Here is a 26,534-nt window from a genome sequence, read left to right as displayed (position 1 = left end):
TAAATCACTCCACATACAGTATATGGAGTTAATGTCACCTGATTGATATGCACTGAAAACAAGTGAAATGATCTCGTCTCCATTTTTTTTTTCACTTATCTTAAGAAAAATAAGATTGTAAGACTCTAATGCTAGAATGTCTTGTTTAGATGGATTCTTTTGTTTGTTTTTTGCGGTGAACCAATACAGTGGGTGGGACTGCAAATCGATTCGAACGAGACTGAGAGAGAGCGAGAGAGAGAGAGAGAGAGAGAGAGAGAGAGAGAGAGAGAGAGAGAGAGAGAGAGAGAGAGAGAGAGAGAGAGAGAGAGAGAGAGAGAGAGAGAGAGAGAGAGAGAGCGAGAGAGCGAGCTATGAGGGAAGAGCGCTCAACATTTCGCCTGTCGTGAACTTCTATCTGCCAGCACGTTACCCCGCAGCGCCGGTTTGAAACTCCGTGTTACTGAAGACTGTCCGTCCATTACAACTCTGAATGTTTTACAGGCGAGGAATGTGAATCCGCAACTTACTTGAAGAAGAAGTAATAAGTAGTTCCAGTCGCTCAAGTGTTGCTGCTTGCCGGGAGAGCCAGTGTAAGGTGAGTGATTATTACACTAATAATGCGAGAACAGCATTATTACACTCTTAACAGTGTGAGAACATTATTACGTTCTAACAGTGTGAGAAATTATTACGTTCTAACAGTGTGACATTATTACGTTCTAACAGTGTGAGAAATTATTACGTTCTAACAGTGTGAGAAATTATTACGTTCTAACAGTGTGACATTATTACGTTCTAACAGTGTGAGAAATTATTACGTTCTAACAATGTGACAACATTGTTACACTAACAAAGTGAGAACATTATTACTTTCTAACAACGTGAGAACATTTTTACACTGTAAATGAGAACATTACTACACTGTAACAATGTGAGAACATTATTACACTCGAACAGTGTGAGAACAGCATTGCGCTCCAACAATGTGAGAGTAACATTATTACTTTCCAAAAGTAGGCTATGAGAACAGCCTTCTTGGTATGAGGGCTCTATGTCTGTATGTCTGTATGATTGGGGAAGCCCTCCAGTAAAGCTTTTACTGTGAATTTACTGAGCACTAAGCAGCATTTCTCACTGTTTGGTTTGTTCCACAGACACCTCTCTGTCTCCGGACTGTCTGCAAGAAAGAGAGCAAGCCAGAGAAGGGAAAGGCCACTGAATCATGATTTAAGTCAACACAGCGCCATGGGTCTTATCATGCATCCATGCCTCCTTTGTTGCCAAGTGATGGTGTCAAGAAGTCAGGACTTGCTTCTTTTGTTGTTTGGCAATTCCTTATTAATTCCACACTGACTTGGCATATTACATTTCATTAAGTCAAACGTGTGTGTGGGTGTGTGTGTGTACACGCAAGCACTTTACAAAAAGCATGTTTGCAAACACATCCTGTGACAACATCACCATGGTGAGAGTGGATGGCAAGCCGGCGACAAGCATCTTCATGTTCGCGGCTGGTGTGGTGGGGAACATCCTCGCGCTCCTCATCCTGGGAGTGCACCAGAAGGAGCAGCGCACCAAGTCCTCGGTCTTCTGTATTCTGGTGACCGGCCTGGCCCTCACTGACCTGCTGGGCACCTGCCTCCTCAGCCCGCCCGTCTTTGTCTGCTACGCCCACCAGATGTCTCTGATAGGGCTGACGGGCGACCACCAACTTTGCAACCTGTTTGCCTTCGCCATGACTTTCTTCGGCCTGGCGCCTACACTTATCCTGTGCGCCATGGCTGTGGAGCGCTGCCTGGCCATCAGCCACCCTTACTTATACTCTAAATATATCCGCCGCAGCTTCGCCAAGGTCGCCCTCCTCCTTATTTACCTCTTTTCCTCTGCCTTCTGCGTACTGCCGTTCATGGGCTTCGGCCGCCACAGACAGTACTGTCCCGGGACCTGGTGCTTCCTCGACATGGAGGTGGTTGGGGGCGAGGATGAAGGGTGGGTGCTGGCCTTCTCTCTGTGCTACTCCTCCCTCATGGCGCTGCTGATCGTGGCAGTGTTTGTGTGCAACGGTTCGGTGATTGTCAGCCTGTGCCAGATGCACCGGAGCCAGGTGATGCGGCGCGGCTCGGTCGGGTCGACGGGCAGGAAGAGGAAGATGAGCCTGGCGTGGTTCGGACAGGGGGAAGAGGAGGTGGACCACCTGGTGCTGCTCGCGCTCATGACTGTCATCTTTGTTGTTTGCTCCCTGCCGCTCACTGTGAGTTCACATTTGACCTTCCCTTAGCATGTGTGTGTGTGTGTGTGTGTGTGTGTAAACATGCCTTCTCTCTGTGAATGAAAACAATTTCTTGCCCTTTCAAATTTCTCTAATGGAAAAGACCATTGACCTGCAAGTCCTTTCTGTTTATGCATTGTGTGTGTGTGTGTGTGTGTGTGTGTGAGAGCGTGTGTGTGTGTGTGAGAAGGAGAGAGAGATAAAGACAGAGAAGACACATTTGTATCCCTTCTGATTCTTTCCACTCAGACTCACCCTTTGTGTAACTTTTATAACACCTTTTGTCAGTTGTTTGATCCATCCTCAGCCTCTCTTTCATAATTTACGACTGAATACTGGTATGTCTGTGTTCTGTCATCAAGTGCCAGTCTTATTAGAATTCACACTGGGAAAGGAGCAAAGAGCTGACACATAGTGGCGTCTCTGGTGTCTGTCTACCATGGAATCATGTCAGAACAAATCAAGGCAATGTGGCAAATGTGTACTGAGGGGGAAGCAGAGAAAGGGATTTTTTTATGAGTCATGGTAGTTTTGATCGTGGGTGATGTTTCAGTGGTCCCCACCTGACTGCTATATATCTGTGTGCATGGACTGACCCGCTTTGCGGTATATAAATAATACCACATACCACAGCTGCATTGATGTTGATGCATTGTGCACAACAATGGAAGGAGAACCAGAAAATGAGTTAAAGGTCACAGAAATCCAGCAGGGAACAGAGTAGATTCAGTTTTACAGAGTCTCCATAAATCGCATGAAACTGCACTTACAACTTTAATTCCTTCCCCACATTGCATAATCGCTATGCAAATAGTAAGCCAAACTGTCACGCCAAACCGTTGGTGTTGTTTGCTGTGTGTCGTGTTGGAGTCTCCCTAACGGTTGTGCTTGGCTCCGCTAATGAAAAGGTGTGCCTGAGCGTAGCCTTCCCCGCGCTTGGCATGTGTGTATGTGTGCATTTGCGTGTGTATATTTGTCTGCTGCGATCCATTTCAACCCCCTGTTTTGAGAGGAGTGTGTTAAACAACCCTGACAACCCTGGAGGACTGGTCTGGCCCCACCTTTCCCAGAGGGCTGGGCTGTTTTTGGCAGGGAGCCGCTCTCCCGTGTCTGTCCCCCTCAACATAAAGCCAGGGAGAGTTCCAAAGTGGAGAGAGAACTGAAAAGGTTCAGAAGATTATTGGAAAAGATTATGGAAAAAACCCTACGATGGATATGTGAGTCATTGCTGGCTGCACATTACCTCAGCATATTTTAGTGAACTTTACTTTTGACTTGATGGTGTATCATGCTATTAGAATGAATTTAAGTCATTTATGTCAGTCAAGATTATAACAAATCAACCAACCAATGAGCCTGTAGTCGCTGTTTTATGCATCATATCTTTAGAATAATACTTGCGTTGCCAGAGCGGCCTGATGATCATTTCTCTGACGGCATCATTTATAGAAAAGTAGTTGACAGAAAATAGTGGAACATTTCCCTTCTTCACCAGCCGCTCTCTGTCTGCATGTGAGTGATTTGTCATGAAGATTGACAGAGAGATTTGACTAATCTACATGCAGTGGTTTCAGAGGGGGAAGAGGATGAGGATGTATGCTTGTAGACACTCTGTATGTAGGCCTTCAGGAAACTGTAACCCCAAGTTTCCCACATCAGCAGCTCTGCTCTGAACTCTAGTGCATCTATACCAACACTGCAGCTTTAGGGCACTGATGTTTCAACAAGGAAATTAAATTAGAGAACTCGAAGGATCTCCAAGAGCCATTTTGCCTTAAGGATAAAGAAAAGTAATTCAGTCATACTTTACATTCATTTTGGAACTTCCACTTGGCACTTCTAATGAATTTCTTTGGCCTCAAAATAAAAGTGATTATTATATCCTCCTACTTTTTTGTTTACATCAGTTAGGTTAGATCACAATGTAGATAACAATACTTTTCATCTTATCCAACACTCCAGAGTTACAACTCATACCGTTATAGTATGTCATACTGAATAATTCATGTTCCGGTTATTAAGTAATTAATGATTCATGCCGCCTCAGGACGTGTGTGTGTATGTGTGATTCTTCACGCTACTACAAAAATACTGAAAATACTGTTCTCTCAATACTGTCACCTCGTACATGCTCACCCAGGCCGACCCACGCAAATTCTCATCTTCACAGAGTCACATGCAAGTATACTAGCTGCATTCAATCACTATTCTTGTATGTGTACAAACAAAGATGGGCAAACATGCTGACACGCTACCATGTTTCCAGCTCATCTTAATTTAATCCAAACACTGTCATGTAATTGTACACCTTGGAGAACAACGCTGCCAAGCACAGAAGAATAGGCTCTCTCTCTGCAGTTCACTCTTATCAGCAGAGCAAGGTGTGTATTGAGGACAGCAGCCTGGGATAAGTAGAAAACTGGGCTGTATTTAGTGCCAGTGGTTTGCAAAATGAGCGCTTCGTTTCAGTGTCAGTGACGCAGGGAAGACGAAAATATGTAGGATGTGAATATGTATTCTTTGCCCAACAGTTAAGAATGATGTTGTGTTTTACGGAGGCGGTGACTAGTATTTACATATTAAGTTGTGAAGAGCATATTTGCTAAGTGGCTTTTCAACAAGTGACAAATGAGCCAAGAGAGCCAGTATTTGCTCTGTGAATTTTTGAGGTGTGACTGTTTCTCCCATCAGCAAAAGGATTATTCCTTTCTCAGGAGGTGAAAGTTCACATCATGTGGTACTGCAGTCCGGCCAGTGGTAAAAAGATGTGTGGGAAAAGAGAGACATGCCTTTTACCCAGAAAAGCAAAACCATAAATTTGTCTACTTTAAAAACCGACTGGCTGTTGTAACTAGTTTGAAAACATTTCAATAGGTTGGAGTGTTTTACTGACGTAATCCAGTGGTTGTTAATCTTAGTTGTTTTGTCCTGTTCACTGCTACCTGAATCCGAACAGCTTCCCAGGCTTGTCACAGCTGGTCAATTTACAGTTCTGGCCTTGAATGATGTACCACCTCCCATTGATTTGAGCTTTAATATGGTTACATACAGTAGTTACCATAGACAGCTAAGAAAGATAAGGTGCCATTAAGCTATAGGCCTTGATGTTATGAATGTTATCGCACATCAGGGTAGCTGTTCTGTGAGAGAAAGTTTGATTTGTTTGATGTAGCGTGAAAGATGAGGTCCTGTTCAGTTTGTTCCAGGACTATTGACACAGCATTTGGTATTTAGTGCCATATGGTATATACGTGGTTATTGATTGCTTTAAAATAAATATAATAATCTCTCTCCAACTTGAGGAGGGGTCCAAAAACTCTTTTCTAAGTGAAATGCAGCACACTGAAACAAGCTATGAGAACTACTGGGGAGAGTGATTTACAATAAAATGGAATTAACATAATAGAAATCAAGGATAGAATAATTTTCTGCTTCAAATATGATGCAGTTCACATTGATTTGTTGATTGGTTTGTGTGTATGTTTGTATTTAGGATCAGTTTATCAAGTGTCCTGAAAGGAGTTGGTCTGCTTTCTGAAAGGGAAATCAACACCCCTCCATTAGCCCTTTCTTTGCTCCTCTTTCTCCTGTCATCTGCTGTTTATATATGATCATGACTGTCTCCTTTAGGGGACAAGTACAGATTGATAGTCTGTTTGTGGTGATAGCCCCCATCCCCCGTCACTTCTGTTCCCTTGGGAACCATTGAAACTGCCTGCGGCCCATATGTTGCCGGTCAATACCCAAATCAATAAAGTGCTGCACTCGTATGACGACTTATTCGCAAGCCTTGAGATTCTAAATGGGACTACTTATGAGTTTTTCCCCATTATCATATGAGCTAGTAGTTTATATAGATAAAATAGTGTTAATTTTCTCTAGGAAGGGGTTATCCCCATTTACATGTAAGTTATACTGTATTTTTTGTGTAGACTGTGGCAATATGAGCCCAGACCAGCACTGTGGATCTGAGTCACTGTATTTCACTGTGTGCATGTTTTGGCTTAATGATTAAGGTTTTCATTAGTGTAGCTACAGGGTACAGATGTGCCTTACTCAGCAGACTAATATTGACCTGTGTGTGTGAGGTTAGATGTCTGGGAGCGGTCGCTGTAACATCGCATCAGAGATTCGTAAAGTTGTGATTTTACTAGTGCACCAATAAAATTATCCATCAATGAGTTATTGAAAGTATTGCAAGTGTCAAAATAGCAGCTCTACTGAGATTATTTAGGCTGAGTGAATAGAGAATGCTACACCAAAGATTGACAAAATTGTATTATTTGATCAATGTAATGAATTATTAGATGTAGGCCACCAAACTATCTTGCACAGACGTACACAGCTTAGTGAGACCGTTGGTCCTGAATGCTCTCCTAGTGATTTTTTTTTTTAGATATACACAGCAAAATCGTCAGTGTTAATTTAACTCTTTAACTGTGACAGTGTAACAATCAACACCTACAACCATTAAAAATCAATGCCTACAACCATCAGTGACCTATAGAGGGCTGTATTTGAAGTGAATGGGATGGAATCATGAAGAATGAAATAACGGGAGGTGGGGTACAGAGCCTTCAGACAGTATTCAACCCCCTTTTTCTGCATTTTGTGGTGTTATTGATTCATTTGGAATTTTTTGTTACTGGTGTACAAACAATAACCCATATTATTATTTTTTAAATTTATTTACAATTTTTTACAAATTAAAAAGAAAAAGCTAAAATGTTTTGAGTTCATAAGTATTCAACTGCTGGGGCGTCCAGTTGGCTAAAGCACATTCGCCTGGCTCCAGCCCTCTGGAGCACCTGTGTTTACACGTGTCATTTTTCGGTTTTGCTTGTTTGTCTTTGTTTGAATTTTTTGGTGCTCTGTAGGTCTGGTGTAATCATCTGTCTAGGGGCTTTTTCTGACGTCAATACAGAGGCGGGTGCATGAGCGGTGACTGGATTGCCCCGATGTAATGCAAAGCGCCGCTTGCCTCACATTTCAAAAGCATGATGGATTGGCTACCACAAATCAAAATGATAATTTCTGTCTCCATAAGCGCTATGAGGGGAGATGTACTAGAGGGGCTAGTTGATGCATTAGGCTTTTACCGAATGCATCTTGTCCCCAAACAAATGTTTTGAAAAGCATATTGCTTGTGTTTTAGTGCAGGTATAGCTGTATTCAGTTTCTTGATAACTGCTTCAATCGCAAGATCAATGTTTACATTTTTATCTGCCATTGCTTTCTCTGCACTTTGCGCCCTGACCACAAATTGAATAATCCAATCAAAATGCCAGAACATCCCAGTGATCGGACTACCCTCTTCGACGAGGAGGCGACCAGAGCTATGAAGCGTCAAAAAATTCAAACAAAGTCGCCGTGGGGCTGGGGCCAGGCTAAAAGTGCATGCATGTAACTGCGATGTCCTTGGTTCAAATTCAGTCTGGGACCTTTGTCACATGTCATCGCCCGTATGATCCCTGAGTTAAGGTGCATCCAAATTCCTTTGACTATCTTTGAGATGTCTCTACAGTTTGGTTTGAGTCCAAGGCTCAAGGCTAATTCAATTAATTGGACATAAAATAGAATTCAGAGACTCTTGTGAGAGATAATTATGAGGAGGCATAGATCGTAAAACAAGGGTGTAAAACAATAAGGTGTTGGGAGCTCACAAGAGCACAGTAGGTTCCATCATTAGGAAAAGGAAAAAATATGCCAGACTCTTTCTAGACCAAACTGAGCAACTGGGCAAGAAGGACCTCGGTCAGGGAGGAGACCAAGAACACAAGGAACTGTGACAGAGTTACAGAGTTACACTCCTGAAAAAACCTGACACACATGACAGCATGCCTGGAGTTTGCAAAAAGGCAAGTGAAAGATTGAGATCGATCATGAAGCAAAAGATTCAGAGACTCAGAGACTTGTAAGTACAGAGGAAACTATGAATGGAGCCAAATAGAGGTAAATTCTAGAGGAGAATGAGCTTCAGAGTGCCAAACACCTTAGATTGGGATCGGGGTGACAATGTTCCGACAGGACTACAACCTGAAGCACACAGCCAAATCAACACTGCCGTGGCTTCAGAACAAGAATCCGTTACGTCTTTGACAGGCCCGGTCAAAGCCCAGACTTGAATCCCATTGAAAATACGTAGGATAACTTGAGGACAGCTGTTTACAAAATCCAACTTGACCAAGGCTGAGTAAACCTGCACGGAAGAACGGGGAAAAATCCCAAAATCTAGATGTTCCAAGCTGATACAGACGTATCCAAGATGACTCAAAACTGTAATCGCAGCCAAAGGTCTCAATTTAATCCGTTTTGAATTCAGGCTGCAACACCACAAAATGTGGAAAAAGTGGGCTGAATATTTTCTGAAGGCGCTGGCAGTTTGGATTTTGGCCCCCACCCTGCTTTCTTCCTGCTTATTTACAGCTAGAAATGTAATGAGACACATGCTGTCGCTGGGTTTCGATAACAACAACCCTCACATCCACAATTGCTCTTGTGCTCAAGGTGCTCCAGGCAGAGTGTACAGATAACCTCATTGCGTGCTTCATCCAGGTCTCTATATGGAAAGGTCATGCTCTCTAATCGGCAGCTGGGCTTTGTGGATTGAACAATGAGAATTTCCTCTCTTAGCCAGTTGGTGCCTAATCCTCCATCTCACATACACACATCATGCATATATATAGATACACTTAAGCACATGGAAACACATGAACACGCACACATGAACACATGAGCGTTCACACACAATAGTACACACACACACAATAGTAATACCTTTGCCTCTTTTCTTTGTGTCTGGATCGTATTACAGTAGTCAGCAGGCCCACAGGCTTGCTAATCCTGCCATTCATTACCAAATTTGTTCCAGTTTGTACTTCATGTTTCACTTAGTTTTGATTCCAAGCACATGGAAGAAATGGGACAAAAACAATGTCGATGCGGAGGCTCTTAGGGGTACTGTGACATGTATGAGTGAGATATTGAACCAGCGTGAAGTGTCACTGAACTGTGTGGGCGCTGTAATAACATGGCCTTAGGCTTCAATAAGAGGACAGCAAGTGGTGAGCAGGTGCTGGAAAGATTTTCAATGGTTGTGGTACAGAAAAATGAAAGAGGGTAAAGATAGAAGAGGAGAGAGGAGCAACAAAGAGATGGAAAGCAAAGCATGAAAGGACTGTGAAACGGCAAAAGTCATTTTTTCAGGCCAAGTCTTTGTGGTTATCGAGCAGAAAAGGCGTCATGAGGAAATAGGCTAGTTATGCGCTTCGTTGAACCTAGCACCCAAACTGTAAATACATTCTGCAGATCAGACAGATCAGACGTATTGTGCGATGTCTGATGGCAAACCATGTTTTGTACTATTAGTGGAAGTTTGACTCTAAATCTAATCTCTTACATTTCTCTCTGCCATCTTGTAGTCATCCTTTCCATCCCCTCACCTGTCACCTCTAATCATAGTCTCCCATCTCTTAATGCTTTGGTTGAAATGTTTTTCTCTAGAAGTGAAAACAATGAGGCTAGTCCTGGATTATTTACAATCATTCAAGACTTGACCATTAACCCAGTGGCAAAATCATTGCGGATTTGAAATCAATAGAATGTTTAACTGCAGAGCATGTGTGGTCATGTTGTCATAATGCATGCTGATTCACAGTCCCTTGGCCAATCCCACTTTTCTTCCATTCATTTTTCCTCTGAACTACATGTTGAAACATTATTTGTGAGAAACCTTAGACATTGAGGAAGAGAAATCAATCATCAAGAAGCGCTCTCTGAACCGTAGCCGAACCTTCTGTAAACATCACCCGTGCCTTGTAACAGTCCCGTCCCGGTCTAATGGTATTTCATTGCGGTCAGTTGGGTATGACAATGTGTGGCACTCGCCATACCTCAGCCAAATTCAATCTTGTAGGTTTTTATCATTATAAAGTTAATGAAAGATCAAGCAAATGTTGCTAGAAATTTGTTTGGAAGCTATATAGCACATTTTCTAGTGTTAAATAGCATTGATTTTTCACCGACAATTATTTTGAGCTGATCAGAGAGTTGATTGTCACTCATAGAGATGATATGGCTCAGAGGTGTGTGTTCAAAACTATCAAAAGTGTTATATCAACTCTGTAGATGTTTTACGCTGTCAGAATTAAAGTAACTCTGATGATTTTTCAGTGTTTCTAAAAAATATATAATATATTACATTAGGGGAACATTCAGGACTGATGTTCTCTCTGAGCTGTGCGCTGTGTGTCTGTGAAGGATAGTTTGGTAGCCTACATCTAATTTATTACACTGACCAAATAATAAAATCTTGTCAATCACGGCAAATGAATTGACAAATGACTGCCTCCGCAGTCATTTGTTCAATTATTCATCCTCTAACTGGACCGTGGCCTGGCTTTCAGACGTTGTTTAGGAGTTGGTGTTATTGAAGAGACATGGGCTTAAGTGCTCTTTTAAGAAGTGCTCTTTCAGATAAACAGTGTTTTGAAATGATTAGTTTGACCCAGTCTTATGATGAAAGACTATTCTTGTTCCACATTTCAGAAAAACCATTATGTTGGCAGTTATAGATTGTTGCTATGGAATGCATTTGCCAAAATATGATTTATACTGAGAGATCTTTATCAGCTCATAAATTAACAAATGGGCATCAGGGGCAATAACAACATACCAAACCCTATTTTCAGTCAGGTCAAATTACACACTTGAGAAAGGGCGATTTGAATTGAGATATAAGCGTTTAAGAGTTGTTTTTTTTTAACATACTGACACTGGTATGAATATACTGTGAGCGTCGTGTTTTGAAAAACAACGTTTATCATAGTTTTCAAAGACTGTCACGTATGCCCCTAGGTTTCTATTGCAGTAGAGTAGGGGTGAAAGCGCTGTTTTTTAGCATCATCCTCCCTCCATGTAGATCAGTCTCAGTTATAAGATGAGGTCAGTTCACTGTCTGAAGTATTACACAAGGTTATGTCTCATGGTAGTTGACTATGTGATGGATGAGAGATTTTCCTCAGTGCATCATTTGATGTGTTAGCCAAATCGTTCTAAATCACAATATGAATCCTACAAGGAAAAGATGGACAGCTCGGGGAATTAAAGCAGCAGTACATTGTGTGAAAGTGTCTAAATAGACTACATCAGAGAGGTTTATTAAAATATTTAGAATCTGCAGTCGATGCCAAGATATACAGGAAACGCCAGTATATTTTTCTCACACACCCGTGAATGTGCACGCAAGCATGCACACACGCTCACATTACGTACTTCTCTTGTGGTTTCTTGCCATGTTTTCCAGAGCCGTTTGTTTATCCATCAACACCTTCACTGCCAGCGCAGCATTGCGTGAATCCCGAAGCTCCACGCCTTAGTCTCCCCGCTCTGTTTTGGAAGTCTTTGTTGTGATTCGATCGCAGTCAGACAGTTGCATCATGTACAAGGGAGTGAAGAGGGAAAGGAGGTTTTAGGTTGAACATATTTGAATCAGTCTAGATTCAAGTTATTGCACAGATAAACTCAAATATCAGCTATATTTGATCTGATATACTTAATGCCCAAGGGAGGAGTTCTCTCTTTGCTCTCTGGTTTGGGCAAAGAGATATGAATCAAACAATTACTTGCGGATCCCTTTCATTGAGAATAATGATAATGAGGTTTCACTCTTGACGCCTGTGAGGTATCATAGGTTAAATATATTTGTGATCTGTAAACTTCTAGGTGTTACCGTGTTAGTTGTATCTTGTCTGATGTGTACTGTAGGTAAATAGAGAACAATAGGATACTTGTTTCGTACCCCACCTTGGCACTTGTCTCAGGAGATATGACCTAATAAAAGTTGGCCAATACACGCACACACAGCAGTGAAATACTACACCCTCACATCAAACAAACCATAACTGAGGCAGAATGCGATGATCATCTGTTGTCATATTGAGGAACTTGTGCTATTTTGAAAGGTACAAGCCAACGTCTACTTCAATACAGGCCTGACAAGACAAACTATACAGTACAACCAAGAATCACCTGGATTAAGATTACAGGAGGTGGATTCATGTTTCAGCACTTTGATGTTCTCTTTCACTGTTACTGCCTTTCAAGGATTGCACCGAATTCAGTAAACAGGGCTTAATAATGCATCAACATTTACTAGAATTCATCCAAATCCTTGCTTTTGTTTTTTTAGAAAATCAAATCTTTGGTAACCAATCTTTGGTAATCTTTGGTTACAGTGTCGCTGAATCACTGACAGGAAATTCGTAAATTTTCTGGGGTTTTCAGTCTCGTCATATATTTTCTTAATCCTGTACCATAAAGTTGCCTTCAGCTGGCAGCAGGATGGCTATGACTCACAACATTTTGTTGGAAAAAACATTTCAGTTGACACATCATGCCATTTTGTGGACTTCCGTTGGGTGTAAAATTTTCTATCAGGACTAGTAAACAAATTTATCATGGACGGATCTGACTGATGATCCCTGCATGGTAAAACAGCTGGGAACACTCACTTTGTTTTCGCCTTTTATTTCAGAAAGAATTATTTATTGTTTTTTCAATTTGGGAGTCCAAAATGTTTTGGTTCATGTGGAAAGCGCCTGCAGAGTGAGAGAGCCAGAGAATGCAGACAACAGGGATTACACAAATTCAACAGGATAATTGAAACCATGCTGCAGAGCGGATTCTGTGGTTTGGGATTTTAGGGCCAAGTGACCCATAGCTAGTGTTTACCAGCACACTCCAGTTTAAAACGACTTGATGGAAATATCCTCCCCCTCTTTTCCCGACCCCCAGACAAACCCCTTAATCTGCTGCTCTGCTGCCCCTTAAATTACCTGAGGCAACATCAGTAAATTACTTAAGGCACAAACAGCTATTTGGTTAAATTTTAACATGGCACACCAAATGCTTTTCGGAGAACAGCTTTGTATGACTTGGCTGTAATACAAAATATAATACAGGAACATCATGGGGATCTCTGGGGTACGCTTGAACTTGGCGGTTGCAGTTAACGTGAAATTTACTGGAACAGAAACCTAATTTATGTGAGTCATGCTATTAGATGGTTAGTATGCCGATCATTTTAGGTATCTACCTCTGTGGGTTAAAAAGCACCTGTACACACACACACACACACTGAAACACACAAAATCATTCTCAACCACGCTCCGATGTCATTATCTACTGTGTGTGAGTTTGCCACAGATGACCCCATGTTCCACCTCAGCACTGATGATCTGCCAGCTGCCTTTGACATGAACCCAGCAGACAGGAGACAGGCCGTCTCAGATTTACAGCCTCAATAGCCCAGAACGAAGAATCACGGCGGAGTGATGACAGGGAGGAATGTGGGATACCAGCTGTCCTGCCAGAGGGCTGATTTAGGTTCAGTACTCCGAAATGACGGGCTCAAGGTTTTCTCCACATGGCGTTGGATGACTATCTTAGAGTTTTTTTTTTTTTTCACGCACACACCGCCAACCGCCTCAGGAGATACTAATATCAAAACAGACAACAATAGAATGCCTTTATACTTTTTATGTTCACATCAAAGGCAAGGACAAGGAAGTATTTGCCAAATATGTATGAAATGTTCTCAGTTCTTTTGTATTTATCAAATTTTTCCACTGGCATATTCAGTGTGTTTTGTACATATGGCTCTTCTCCAAAGTTAAATGTGTAACGTTAAAATTCTGGTCAAGTTTGGCCGTGGCTGTGACCGTTTTCAGCTGTGAGACCATAAGAACACTGTTCCAGTGTCACTGTACAAGTATTGTACAACTGCAGATAAATGTGTCAAATGTGTTAATTATTGTGTGTGGTCTGTGTGTCTGTTAGCTGTTAACACTCCCAGTGTGTTGTTGTGTCATGTTATCATTGCCATTGGCCCACTGACCCAATTTTTAAGCACATAGGCGTCATTCATAAAAGTCACTAGCGGGATTAGTTTGACGTTATGGGCTGAGACTGTCACAGTAGAGTGTTCTTATTCATAAATGTGAAATACTGGGTCAGTTTTACCATTTGCATTTTTGTGGCATGAACGCACCCTTTTGATCATTTGCATGTTCCACAAAAATAATGTGTATATGTATACACAGACTTAGCCTGTGTTCATGATGCATGGGTATGACAAGGTATGGCAACTACCACCGAAGTGCCTTTGAGCAAGACTCTTAACCACAAAGTGCTGCAGTGGAGCGGCTCAGTGGTGCCCAGTAGAAGATTGTACTGGGCATGTCCCAGGTGTGAGTGTATGTAAATGAAGTGAAGCCTGTGAGTTGGTATTGCCATCACCCGTTGGCCGGTCTATTTAAGCTGCCAAACCGACTCCTCATTCTCTGCTGCTGCTGCCTATGCATCACTCACCCTGCACCACCCCAACATCCACCTGGTGCCTCTGTTTCTTTATGCTTCACCATTGAGCGCTGCATTTGATCTCTCCACCTCTCACTTTTGGCTCTGCTTTAAATTATGCTTCACACGGAGAGATACGAAACAGAGCCTTGACGCCAAAATATAATCTGTATTTACATTTTTCTCTATAAAATGTTCATATTCAATATGTGAGTTGTCTGACTGAACTGTATAAATGTGAAGCAGGGAGTCTCTTGAAAAGAACAAGCATGCTCAGTCGACTTCCCCTGGATAAATATAAATAAATAAAAATGCAAGTGCAGGTATGCGTATTTATTTATAAACCTACAATTCTAAGTACATACATTTATTTGATGTGAGCAGATGCCACATGTACACCACATTCAACAGATGGTGTTACAAGCATAGACTGTAAAGCAAACTTGGCATAACTCCAGCACATTCCAGTCAGCCAGGTGGTGGTTGAGGTATTATTACTGTGTATAACAAAAAACAATGTTGTGATGTTGCTATCTTATCTGATGCATTAATTTAATGAAGACTGAAATCGTGTTTGTTTTTCTAGTCAGAAAACCATCACAAAAACATAGAGCACAGACCTCCGCCACGCCACCACCACGCCACCTTTTGGCCAATCGACATGAAAAGTTATTCAGTTCTTCCTTGACCCATAACCAACCTTCATACCAAGTTTTGTGCAAATCCGTGGCCAACTTTTTGAGATAAGCTGCTAACAGACACACGGACAGACATAGAGACGCGGGTGAAAACATGACCTTCTTGGCACAGGTAACAATTGTGTGTTATTGTAAATATGTCCACCTACACAGCCCATGTGCACTGGTCTGAAACAGAGTGAGTCTGTGTAAATGACAGTGAGTTATGTTAATTTAGCTTTGGTTTGTTGTCATAGTCATCAGTCTGGGAAAGGCTTAATCATTGGCCTGCAGTGCATGTCATGACTTGTGATGTTTTTCTGCTTCTGACAGACTGACAGCCCTATTGTTTCTTCAGTGTAATACCTTGTTCATATGTCAAAAACGATCTGTCTGGAGCATGAAAATACATGAAAACTCAAACAAATTTATATCAAATTTGTACCAATTCAAATGACTTACCTACCACAGGTACAGCATCAACATCCAATCAAAATCCTGTTTCTGAAAGATGTGAGAGGTTTCATGTGTACCATGCATTGCAAAAAAAGCAAACAAAAAAATGAATTTATTAAGTAAATTAAGTCAAAATCTGAATTTGTGAGGCACAATTTCAAACTGAATGCAATGGCTTAAAATTTACGGTTACGGTTTTCCCAATTAAATTCATTTTTCTTCATTCAGCTTCAGCTCCCTGAGACACACATCTGGAACAAATAGACTTTTCTTCCCTGAGTGTTGACTGGAAGGCATATCGACTTGATAGGACATTCACTAACATAAAACAAAGGACGCAATTTGTAACTCTTTCAACAAGTGGGGAGTATAGCGCTTACTGGCTGAGGAGATGAGCTGAATCTGAATTGAGAAAACTGAATTTGAATTGGTAAAACTAAATTTGAAATTAAAGTTAAATTCAATAATAATTACATTCATTTTCAAGCCAGTGCATTCTATTTGAAATTGTGACTTACAAATTCAATATTTGCATTAATTTATTCAAGAAATTCATTTTTTTTTTTATTCAACGATTCAATATGACCATGACAAATACATTTCCAATACAGTCGCTGCTGACACTAATCTCTTTCCATAAACTGCCTGCCACTGCAGCGCTCAAAGTGCATTTGTCACATAATTTCAAAATCAACAGCTAGAATTTCCGTAAAAAAATAAGATAAGTTCTAGGAGGAGTGGAAATCTCTTGCAATGATGTTAAATTTAGCTACTTTAAGGGGAAATGATGTGAACGCCCATTGAGTCTTATTGCAGCAACTGTTCACCCTTTCAACATAGTTGCTTCCACTTCCTCTTTGTTGTTGCGCGTGTGTGTGTGTGTGTGTGTGTGTGTGTGTGTGTGTGTGCGTTTTCCTGTCAGCCGTTTCTTTTTCAGCTGTTAAGTAGAAATCAGCTCTTCATCCCACGTCACAGTTTTAGTTTGAACTTAATGAGCAACCTTCATTCTTTAAGTTGTGTTATTCAGAAGGAGAAAGGAAGGGATTGTGATAAATATAGATACTGTAGATGTAGAGACTATATTTGTGAAGTTGTATAGAAAAGAAATGACTCAAGGATGGAAAGCTATTTTTCCACTCTACACTACAAAATTAGGGAAGTGATTGAACAAAGTGTGAGATTTTATCTGACAGTAGGAAGTGGTTGTGTTTATGCTTTCTGTGTTCATTTATGTGTGAGTGTGTGTGTGTGTGTGTGTGTGTGTGTGTTTCACGTCTGTATGTGAAAATGTAAAAGCTTATCTAAGTAGGTCTGAGTGTGTAAGTGTGAGAACGGGCCAAAATAATGTTAAAGCTTTTTGTAAGTGGCATTTAGCAGATGCAACCAGGCAGTAATGATTTCTAAATGGTGAGTCACTGCTTTCATAATGCAAGCAAGTAAATGCCTGTGTGTGTGTGTGTGTGTGTGTGTGTGTGTGTGTATTTGTGAGTGTGTTTATATTTCTCTTGTCCTCAAGGTATTTGAATGTTGAAAAATGTTATTCTCACTTAGTGGGCATGTTCTTTGATAGTTTCCTGTACTGAGTGTCCTAGTGAAGAAAAAGCTCTTTTACTCCTTGATTCTACACAATGCTGGTAAAAGGTCTAATGGCTCCAGCTAACTCACTGCACCCTCTGGCATTATTCAAAGAGGAAACTCACTAATGGACATTCAGACAGGATAATTCCCCAGACAACACTTGTCTGAACACAGACACAGATGGAGTCTTCAATCCCATGTTGCCTCCACATAATTATCTTTGATGTGTTTGGGGGTTCCTTGAACAGGACACATTTACACCAACACGCCTTCTTTGATGATTCCTAAATAGAATAAATTAAGAAACAGTGCGATTCAGTCGAATATGGAAAAAATTACATGTGCTCAAGAAGGCAGAAATGGTGTTGGTTGTGTTGGAAAAAGTCCAAAACAAAACTGAAGGAAGTATCCAAGTGATGAAGGTGTTGCCTTAGCACCAGATGCACATAACGCAACGCAGATGCTTTCACCCACACACACGGTTATGGAATTCCCCTTCATGAAGCGCAGATAGACGTCCAGCTCCAGGTGACCTTTACATTGCGGTGTCACGGTGTGTGCCACAAATTTCTGCAGATGTGAACAATCAGTGTTTCCCGTGTCTATGCAGCACGCCTCTTCTGTGTCGCTTCCACTAGCTTATCACTGGGTCCATCAGGAACTAAATCGGAGGCCGGAGGCCAAACGCACATATTGGGTTCATCATTTACTCTTAGGTTTAGGTTAGTTAGTTAGGTGAGTAGTTAGGTTAGGTGAGTTAGGTGTTATCTGAGTGAAGGAGCTCAGGGGAAGAGCGGCCAAATAATGAAGAAAAGTTTATCTGTAGCCATTCCTTACAAAGGAAGTTATTACATGGTGGGCAGCAAATCCAATCAACCCTTTAATGTTCTTATGAACCCCAGATCAATGCACTATTAGACAGCTCCCAGTGTAAGTGTGTTTCTAGGTTTTCGGAGTAAGAATGGTGTAAACGCATCACTGGGGGACTTTCTCAGATGCTGAGGGTGGAGTGATAGACAGAAAGTTCAATGAATTTGGAAAGATCAGGTGCAGATAGAGTAGTAAGATTTAGTGGAAACAAGTTGAGGGCAGGTGAGAGAGAGAGGTGAGAAGTCAGTGGAAATGAAGGGAGCGATACCAGGAAAAGTAGGTTATTACTGTATAGCTGCTCACTTATTTCATCAGTTAACCTAAAAACAGAAAAGTTCACACTCTGTTTAGAAATTAACACTAAGGATGCACGCAGCGGTTTTAGGGGAAATCCCCACTGTGTGGTGAACCTTCTCTATCTTGGCTTATCTCTATCAAACCGTTGCACGGAATAGAGAATATTTTCACTCGTGTACAACTGCAATAGTTCTGTCTCCGTCTGTCCCTCTCTCTCCCCCTCTCCGTGCTGTAAACAGTCCTCTCTGAAAGGCCTGTAATCTCTGGGTCTGTCTCCCCTCATCCCCATGTAATGATCCCACAGTGAAACAGGATCAGGAAGAAAGAGGTGGGAAGAGTCCTCCAGGACCCAAGATGGAAAATAATGGGTCAGCGTAGAGATCCATTACGGGGCCTGTTTCCTGAAAGTCACAGCCATCATCAGCCCCAAATGGCATCTAATGTGTCTATGCCGCAAGACATACCCATGTACAGCAGACATACTGGGTCCAGGTATAGCTTACAGACCAGAGGACGGTTAAAGATGGATGTGTGTGTGTGTGTGTGTGTGCGCGCGCGCGTGTACGTTAGAACTGAACAATTAATCGAGAAAAAAAAATGAAATCGCAATATGAACTTCAGCAATTTCCAAATCGCAGAGGCTGTAATTAATTAAGAGAGATTTCTAAACAAATGTTTTAGAGCTCCAGGTAATCTTTGGTCCATGAATCAAGTACACTATTGGTGAAAACCTTTCATTGTACTCAAACTCAGTAAATTCTGCTCACTGACATCCATTTTTTTTTTTTTTTTTTTTTTTTGCAAAATCACTTTTCTTTAAGCAATTTAAAAAAAATGTATGACAAGAAAAGCTGATAAATGAAAAACTGATATGAATTTCAGGTTAAATTGCCGTTGCAGTATTCTGTCAAATAATCGCAATTTGAATTTTTGTCAATATCTTTCATCCGTAGCGTGCATGGATGCACAACTGTGAGTGTATGCGTCTGTTTATACATGTGTCCAAATTTGCTTTTGCTGGCTTTCTATGCTTATATGCATACTCAAGGTATATGACAGTGCTTTACTACATAGTCATGATTCTTTTATACACACCTACTCCCCTCTAATGAATTACCAAGCCCCAGGCTGCTGTATACTGTGTCTGTCCTGCTCCTTAACCATGCACCCAGACATTAATATGCAACTGTTTAAGGAGTGCCTGACATCTCATCAATTTGGGCCCCACAGCCTGCAGTGCTTAGAGATGATGGCTGGTGATTTATGTCCCTCTCTGCAGGGCTTGAAGTCTGCTTAGAGGACCATAAGAGGCAGGGTGGCATGGAGGGAAAGAAGCAAGGGTCAGGGAGGTAATGTCGGGTAAGACAAAAGGGGCGAGGGTACGAGGAGGAGGATGCATATCTCTTTGAAATGTTTCTGGCAGTGCCGGATGATTAATAAGATGCAGGTTGAGATGAGTCACACATTTGTCATGGTGTGTGTCTGTGTGTTTTATCCCAGTATGATTAAGCTTTACTTCAGGTATTAAATGAAACAAACATTAGGCCTGTTACTTGGCCATGAGCCAAGGCAGTTAATGGTAATGTGATTTCTATATAATGGTTTATGTCCTAAAAGGTGGAAAATTTGCAGCAGCACTGGAGGCTTTATATCTGACATATTTCGCAGGTATGCATGAGGCTTTCAAAATGGGTTTCCCCCAGAGAAGCTGTGTATTTGATCTACTGCATTCTGTGTCATATCTGCTGAAGTGAGACCAGCCACAGCACCACCTCCAAATCGATCTGGAGATCCAGTCATAACTGATTTACCCCCTCATGCCCCTAAAGGATACTGTGTATATTGTTAGGCATGTTTCCGTGCAAGGTCCAAACTCCGCCAAATGCGAGCACAACTCGGTCAAGAAAATCCTCCTTAGGTGCACGCATGCATGTTTCCGTGCAAGGCCGGTCTCTCTGCAGATGAATACAGTAAATGGCAGGGAATAATTAACTTTTGATTGACCGTTTGAATCAATAAGAAAGACTGAATTGTGAAGTGTTTAGTGGGTCTCTTTTGATCGTCCAGTTTAGAAGTTTTGAAAGGAAATATGTTGTTGAGTGAAAGGAAACAGAGACCATACGGACTCGATCTGTGTTCATGTAATTCTTTACTTATGACATTTATGACATATTTCAGTCCATGCGCGTGTATATTCCGTGCGTGTGTGTGTGTGTGTGTGTGCCCTGCCCTTTGTGACCTATTGCTAAGTATTACACATAGATGTTCCATCAGTGAGAACTCAACAGTTCTTAATTCTAACAGCATCAGTTGCACAATTGAAGAAATTTGATTCAAACACCATGATGACTTCCTTATAAGCCATGTACATCTGGTCATTGTTTTTTCCTCTTTCAAATGTTTTTCATTGCTTGTGACACATCCAAGGTTGTGGCATTCCATGGTTTTGGAGTTATTATACCACTAAGCTCAACATCTACTTAGAGTCTTAGGAGCATCATGAGATAATTGTAGGGCATTGTTTTTATGGGTTTGCATACATTCAGTCCCTCTCTCTCTCTCTCTCTCTCTCTCTCTCTCTCTCTCTCTCTCTCTCTCTCTCTCTCTCTCTCTCTCTCTCGTTCTCTCTCTCTTTCTCTCTCTCTCTCAATTCAATTTCAATTTCAATCAGCTTCATTGGCAAGACAAGTAACACTTATGTTGCCAAAGCTCACATAAACAATGGAGACAAAAAACAATAATCATAAGCAAACTCACTCTCTCTCTTTCTCTCTCTCTCTCCCTCTCTCTCTCTCTCTCTCTCGCTCTCTCTCTCTCTCTCAATTCAATTTCAATTTAAATCAGTTTTATTGGCATGACAAGTAACATTTATGTTGCCAAAGCCAGTCATGTGGGCGTGTTTGTATATGAATGTAAGTGTGAGTGTGCACATCTGTGTGAGTTTAGACCAATTACGTGGGTACAGAGGACATACCCGGCCCTGTGTCTGTTCCTTCTGGCAGTCTGGTTTGGCCTGGCTCTGGTCTGTAATGTTCCCTCCGACTCTCCTGCTCCTCTCACTCTGTCTCTAGCTTATTAGTTTTCAGTCCCAGGCCCTAGCAACAGGGAAACATTTACACCAACGCACAATAACACTCAATCAGCACAAGCCATTAATTAGGGCACTGTTTGTTGGATATTTCATGTATGAAATAGAGGATTGTTGATAGAGGAGAGGAGCGAGGTGACGAAGAAGCTTCCTGGGCCAGCTGCTGCTTCTCTCTCTGCCCAGGATGGATAACCAGCCAGCTGCTTCTGTCCAGGATGTCTGGGCTGTCTGGCTCCTCTGTAGTCTGTCATACCTAAAGGTCAACGGAGGAAAATGATGTAGTTCTGCTGTGTCTGCATCTGTCTTTAGGGCCTTTTGTACTACTGCACTTTAAAGGTGCGTTCACTCCAAGCATGTTTCGAGCAGTTTAATCAAACTCTGGAGAATCAAACTACTTACTGTTTTAGTTTGTTTCGTTTTGGCAGGGGAGAACAAGAGCATTCAAGCTCAGAAGCAAGTAACCGCACCAAGCAAACTGTGATGGGTTTGTTAAGAGTGAGAATGTAATCATACCAAGTACAGGAAACAACGCTCGGTTTTATGGGTATAAGGAACAACTGCTGATGTCTGATAGGCAGCAGTTACTCATATTTGGAAAGCAAAAGCAAAATGAACTGAGGGCAAACAGCACTCTCGACTGACGCTCATATTCATCTATTTCTTCATGTGTTCTTATCTGGTATGAACATCTGAGAAGGTAAAATATGGCAATAGTGCAAACAAGCCCATCATGTTTAGCTAGTACAGGGACTGGAATCAGATGGTCAGATTTTGACTCTCCCTCCGCTCCCTGGCTGCCAAAATCTCCAGTCCTGTGGGATGACAGGTTACCAAAACTCTGCCAATAAATGAGCTGCTTGTGAGTCTGTGTGACTTTTGTTTACAAGACCTGGTTTGCTTGTAATTGGGCAGTGAGAACCAGGAGCCTGTCTCAAGAAGCAAGATTAGTGGGTCAGTGAGCTCACTTCGGGCTTAAACCTGGCTCGCTTTTTTGCAAAAGTTCCATTTACAAAGCCTGTTGTGAACAACACTATTGACTTCAAATGAATGAGACTAGTAATAAAAAGAGCTGTGCAGGGGGATACTATTGAATTACCAGGTAGTAAGAAGGGCTGTAAGAGGGCTTCGATCAAATAGCAGGTAACTTACATTAGTTGATCAATAATGAATGAAATGTACTGTCGCATATTAAATGTGCTGAAACAATTTCATAGGATTCCTGAGAGTGATCAATGCGGTAGATTGCACCTATATTCCATCACCGGGGCCCTGGGGAACATGAGGCCCACTTCCTGAACAGGAAATCTTTTCACAGCCTCAATGTGGTGACACAGTATCGTATCAATGAAAAGTGCTTAATGGCAGGGCAGTGATAAGCCTATTTACATACGCATTTACACTATCTGCAATTGATCTCCAGCAGTCCTCTCTAGCCTTGGCAGCAGCAGCAGTGTTACTTTTCACTGCTTTTGCATTGTACATATTTATTCAATATAGTTTGTTCTCGTTGAGAGAAGGACATAAGTTTTAGTAATCCATTTCTTTCCCACACTAATCACTTTTACAGTCTACTTAAAGTGTTGAAATTGTCAGCAGCGTACACTTACATAACCCCACAATTATTCATGGTCTACTGATTTTACGGTTTGATTACTTTATTATTTATTATTTTTATTTCCTTCTGTGCTTTCCTTCTCCCTGCTGAATCCTATTACTCTTATAACTGCAACAACCTAATTTCCCCACAGGGATCGATAGTTTCATCTTATTTTGAATCGACGCTCTTGATCTGTCCATTGCTATTTGTTGCAAACCCCGCCCCTTTCATTTGAATGCATTCATAGCTGGATTGGAAAATCCTAATGGAGTGAGGTGGTAACTACCTTCATGAGATCAGTTAGCTGGGATTGTCATTGTTTGGTTTTGTTAAGCCAGCTGTAGAAAAGATACCCTGACTATGTTGAACTTGCTTCATGAGACAAGTCCTGGATGAACCAAATACAAAAATGGAACAAAGAAAACTATGGTTTGGACCCAAGAAACAAACTGTAGGTGTGATCGCATACAAATATATGTTAATTTTTCCCAGCTGTCTAGGGTGACCTGAAGTGAGTGCAAGAAATAAGCTTAAAGTCCTACTGTAGATCACCAAAATTACAAGCATCAAATATTAAGGAGTGCAAGTGTCAGAGCCACAGTGTCCTGAAAATAGTCATGCGACTATAGAATGATCATGTAAGAGAGAAGTACTTGGAAAATAATAAAATAGGAGCCAAGGAGGATTTTTGTGAGAGCAATTAGAGTGAGCACAGGATATTCAATTCAATACAAGCCGCCTTGGGAAGCCAGTAAAGGGAGTGCAGGAGGGGAGTGACATGAAAGAAGTTGGGGAGGTTGAACACGAGGCAGGCTGAAGCGCTCTGGGTGAGTAGTAGGGAGTGAAGAGGGACTTTCAGGAAAGTGGCTAGGAGGGAGTTGCAGTAGTCCAGATCAGATGGGAGATGACTAAAGCTTGACCCAGATGCTGAGCAGAGTTCTTGGTCAAGAAGGCTCTGATTCAACCGATGTGAAAAACCACGCAGGCCCAGATGTGGCTGCAATATGGGTCTCACACGGCAGTTGGACTTTTGGCGGTCTGGACAGGAGTCACCTTCGTCATATCGATACTAGAGGTCTAGTAGAGGGCAAGATTTCTTGGATACAGTTCTGTCTCTACCTTACCGTTTGTGAGACTTTTTCATCCCATTATCAACCCATCTGTCTTTCTCTCTCTCTCATACGCACATACATATATTTTCCATCTCTATACCCCAGGAGAGGTGTATTTAATTGTGTATTCAGGTTTCCATTCCAACCAAAGACTACACCAGATAATTTCACTGATTAGTCCCTCCTCTCTGGTTGAAGGTGTGCTAATCAGTCAAATCACCTGCTGTAGTCTTTGGTTGGAATGAAAGCCTGCAGACTCTCGGCCCTCCATGGCACATGGTTGAGTAGGTCTGTCCTAGGACTAGTGAAAACTGAATCTGTCTAACCGCAACCCTCTCTCTCTCTCCAGATTGCAGGTTTTATCAACGCTGTCCACCCATTTTCTAATGACCAGGAGAACCTGACAGCCTTTCGTTTCTACGCCCTCAATCCTATTGTGGATCCCTGGGTCTTCATCATCTGCCGCAAGTCTGTGTTCCGCCACCTCCGTTCCCTGCTGACCTGCCGCTTCACCAGGGGTGCCGTGAAGACCACAGCCCACTGCGCCCTGTCTTTACCCTCCGACAACCACATACAGCGCAGCCCCACGGACATCGCCGCTCCACAGCAAAGCTTGTACGCCAGCCTGCCCCTGTGACACGCAGGACACCCTGGCAGTGCAGGGTGAAGGACTGGAGTGTGAGGTGGATGAGAATGGGAGAGTAAATTAGTGAAAAGACAAGAGTCGGGTCTGGAAAATCTTGGACAATTACTTGAGGATGTGTGTGAGCAGCGTAAAACTGAGACATTTGCCTGTAGACTGTCAAGTTAGGCGATAATGTCTATGAACTACATAGAAGTGTGTATAATGTATGCGATACCACATGGGTCAGTGAACATGTATAATTCCCCGAAAGTGAGGTCATCACAACCAAACACCACCTTAGCAAGTGAACATGAAGCTGACCGTGACTGATAAGACTCCTGCACTGAACTAAATCACCAACATAAGGCACAAAGACTTTCACAATGTGACGATGGAAATATTCTCTCTGTGGTTGTTACAGTTTCTCCCTGAATGAACTTGGGAAATTATTACACTAGGTCTCATACTTCTCTTGCTTAATGGAAACTATTTCAAAGTCGCAGTGAGAATTGTACCATAAAACAAACGGCACTGTAACTTGTCAAATCTTTAATGTTATGTCAAAATTGTAGGTACACATCAAACCATATCATGCCTGTAAATGTAATAATAGACTGTAAAATCAGACTATATGCACTTGGGTAAAGCTATATGGGCAAACAATATGTATGAATGTAAACTTTTCTTTCCTCTCAATCAAAAAAAAAAAACAGGTAACTCTCATCCATGTCGAGTTTAAAAAGCAGACCCATCCATGACCGGAGAGTTTTGAGATGCAGGTCACACTCAACGTGATGAGGATGACCTGCTTGTATATTTCAAAGGCTGTCGTCAAGTGACAGTCAGTGATGTCATTAATCCATTGAATTCCACTGTAACATATCCATCATCAATGACAGGTGTGTGCGATCCAAAAGAGAGACACCTACAGTATCTGCTCAAGTGAGGAAAAGTGCTGCTTATGACAGATTCAGTCCCTGAGCTAAGCCACACCGTTATTACCATGCAGCCACTGATATTTCTATATTTCTAATAAAGATACAATATGTCATTGTATTGCATGGACATTTGATGTCATTCCTCTTTCTCATTCCTATTGATTTCTAAAAAAAAAAAAGCTACCTATGATTGTCTGTGAATGTTTTTTAAGAGCCTCCTTAGTGCTCTTATACTGCTTTTGAAAAAGTCTGGTAAGGTCTGCTGCAAAATGCACTGTAGGTTTTTGTTGTGTTTTGTCTTATTTGTTTCTGTTGTGACTATGATAGTAACGGCATTGAAAATGTAGCGTATTTGTGGCCCTTTATTGTGCTATAACGTTGTGTATGCTGAAAATTGTGAGTTGGTGGCATTGTGATTTGATTTGTTGTGATGGACTGATGGACTGATGTAGGGGTAGTTATAGGGATATTAGGTATTGTGATTGTGAATCCAGTGTTGTTATGTAGCACATTCACACAAGACTCTTTTATGGTCTTTGACTTCGATGCTTATCCTGCATGACTTTACTTAAATCAGACACCTCTCACCACTTGCACATTTTGTTCTTCTTTGAGGGTATCAGTGTTTGAATTTTGCCATCCATTAAAATGATTGAACGACTGAATGAATGAATGAATGAATGAATGA

General features: G+C 41.6%; 1 protein-coding gene across 1 annotated transcript; it reads left to right on the top strand.

The window, feature by feature from the left end:
- The first annotated feature begins 435 nt into the window (after nucleotides 1-435).
- Nucleotides 436-25,964, top strand: ptgir (prostaglandin I2 receptor). The gene is made up of 3 exons (XM_071927899.2): nucleotides 436-577; nucleotides 1,137-2,233; nucleotides 24,633-25,964. The coding sequence occupies exons 2-3, from the start codon at nucleotides 1,412-1,414 to the stop codon at nucleotides 24,918-24,920; spliced, it is 1,110 nt and encodes a 369-aa protein (XP_071784000.1). The 5' UTR covers nucleotides 436-577; nucleotides 1,137-1,411; the 3' UTR covers nucleotides 24,921-25,964.
- Nucleotides 25,965-26,534: the final 570 nt, after the last annotated feature.

Source organism: Centroberyx gerrardi, chromosome 6, assembly GCF_048128805.1.
Source record: "Centroberyx gerrardi isolate f3 chromosome 6, fCenGer3.hap1.cur.20231027, whole genome shotgun sequence".
NCBI lineage: Eukaryota > Metazoa > Chordata > Actinopteri > Beryciformes > Berycidae > Centroberyx > Centroberyx gerrardi.
This window is presented reverse-complemented; position numbering and strand designations above follow the sequence as displayed.

What these genes read in the sequence shown, in the direction of transcription:
- ptgir (XM_071927899.2), top strand. Translation starts at nt 1,412, where the DNA reads ATGTTTGCAAACACATCCTGTGACAACATCACCATGGTGAGAGTGGAT. An exon ending in TTTGCTCCCTGCCGCTCACT is followed by an intron (nt 2,234 to 24,632) that starts GTGAGTTCACAT and finishes CTCTCTCTCCAG; the next exon opens with ATTGCAGGTTTTATCAACGC.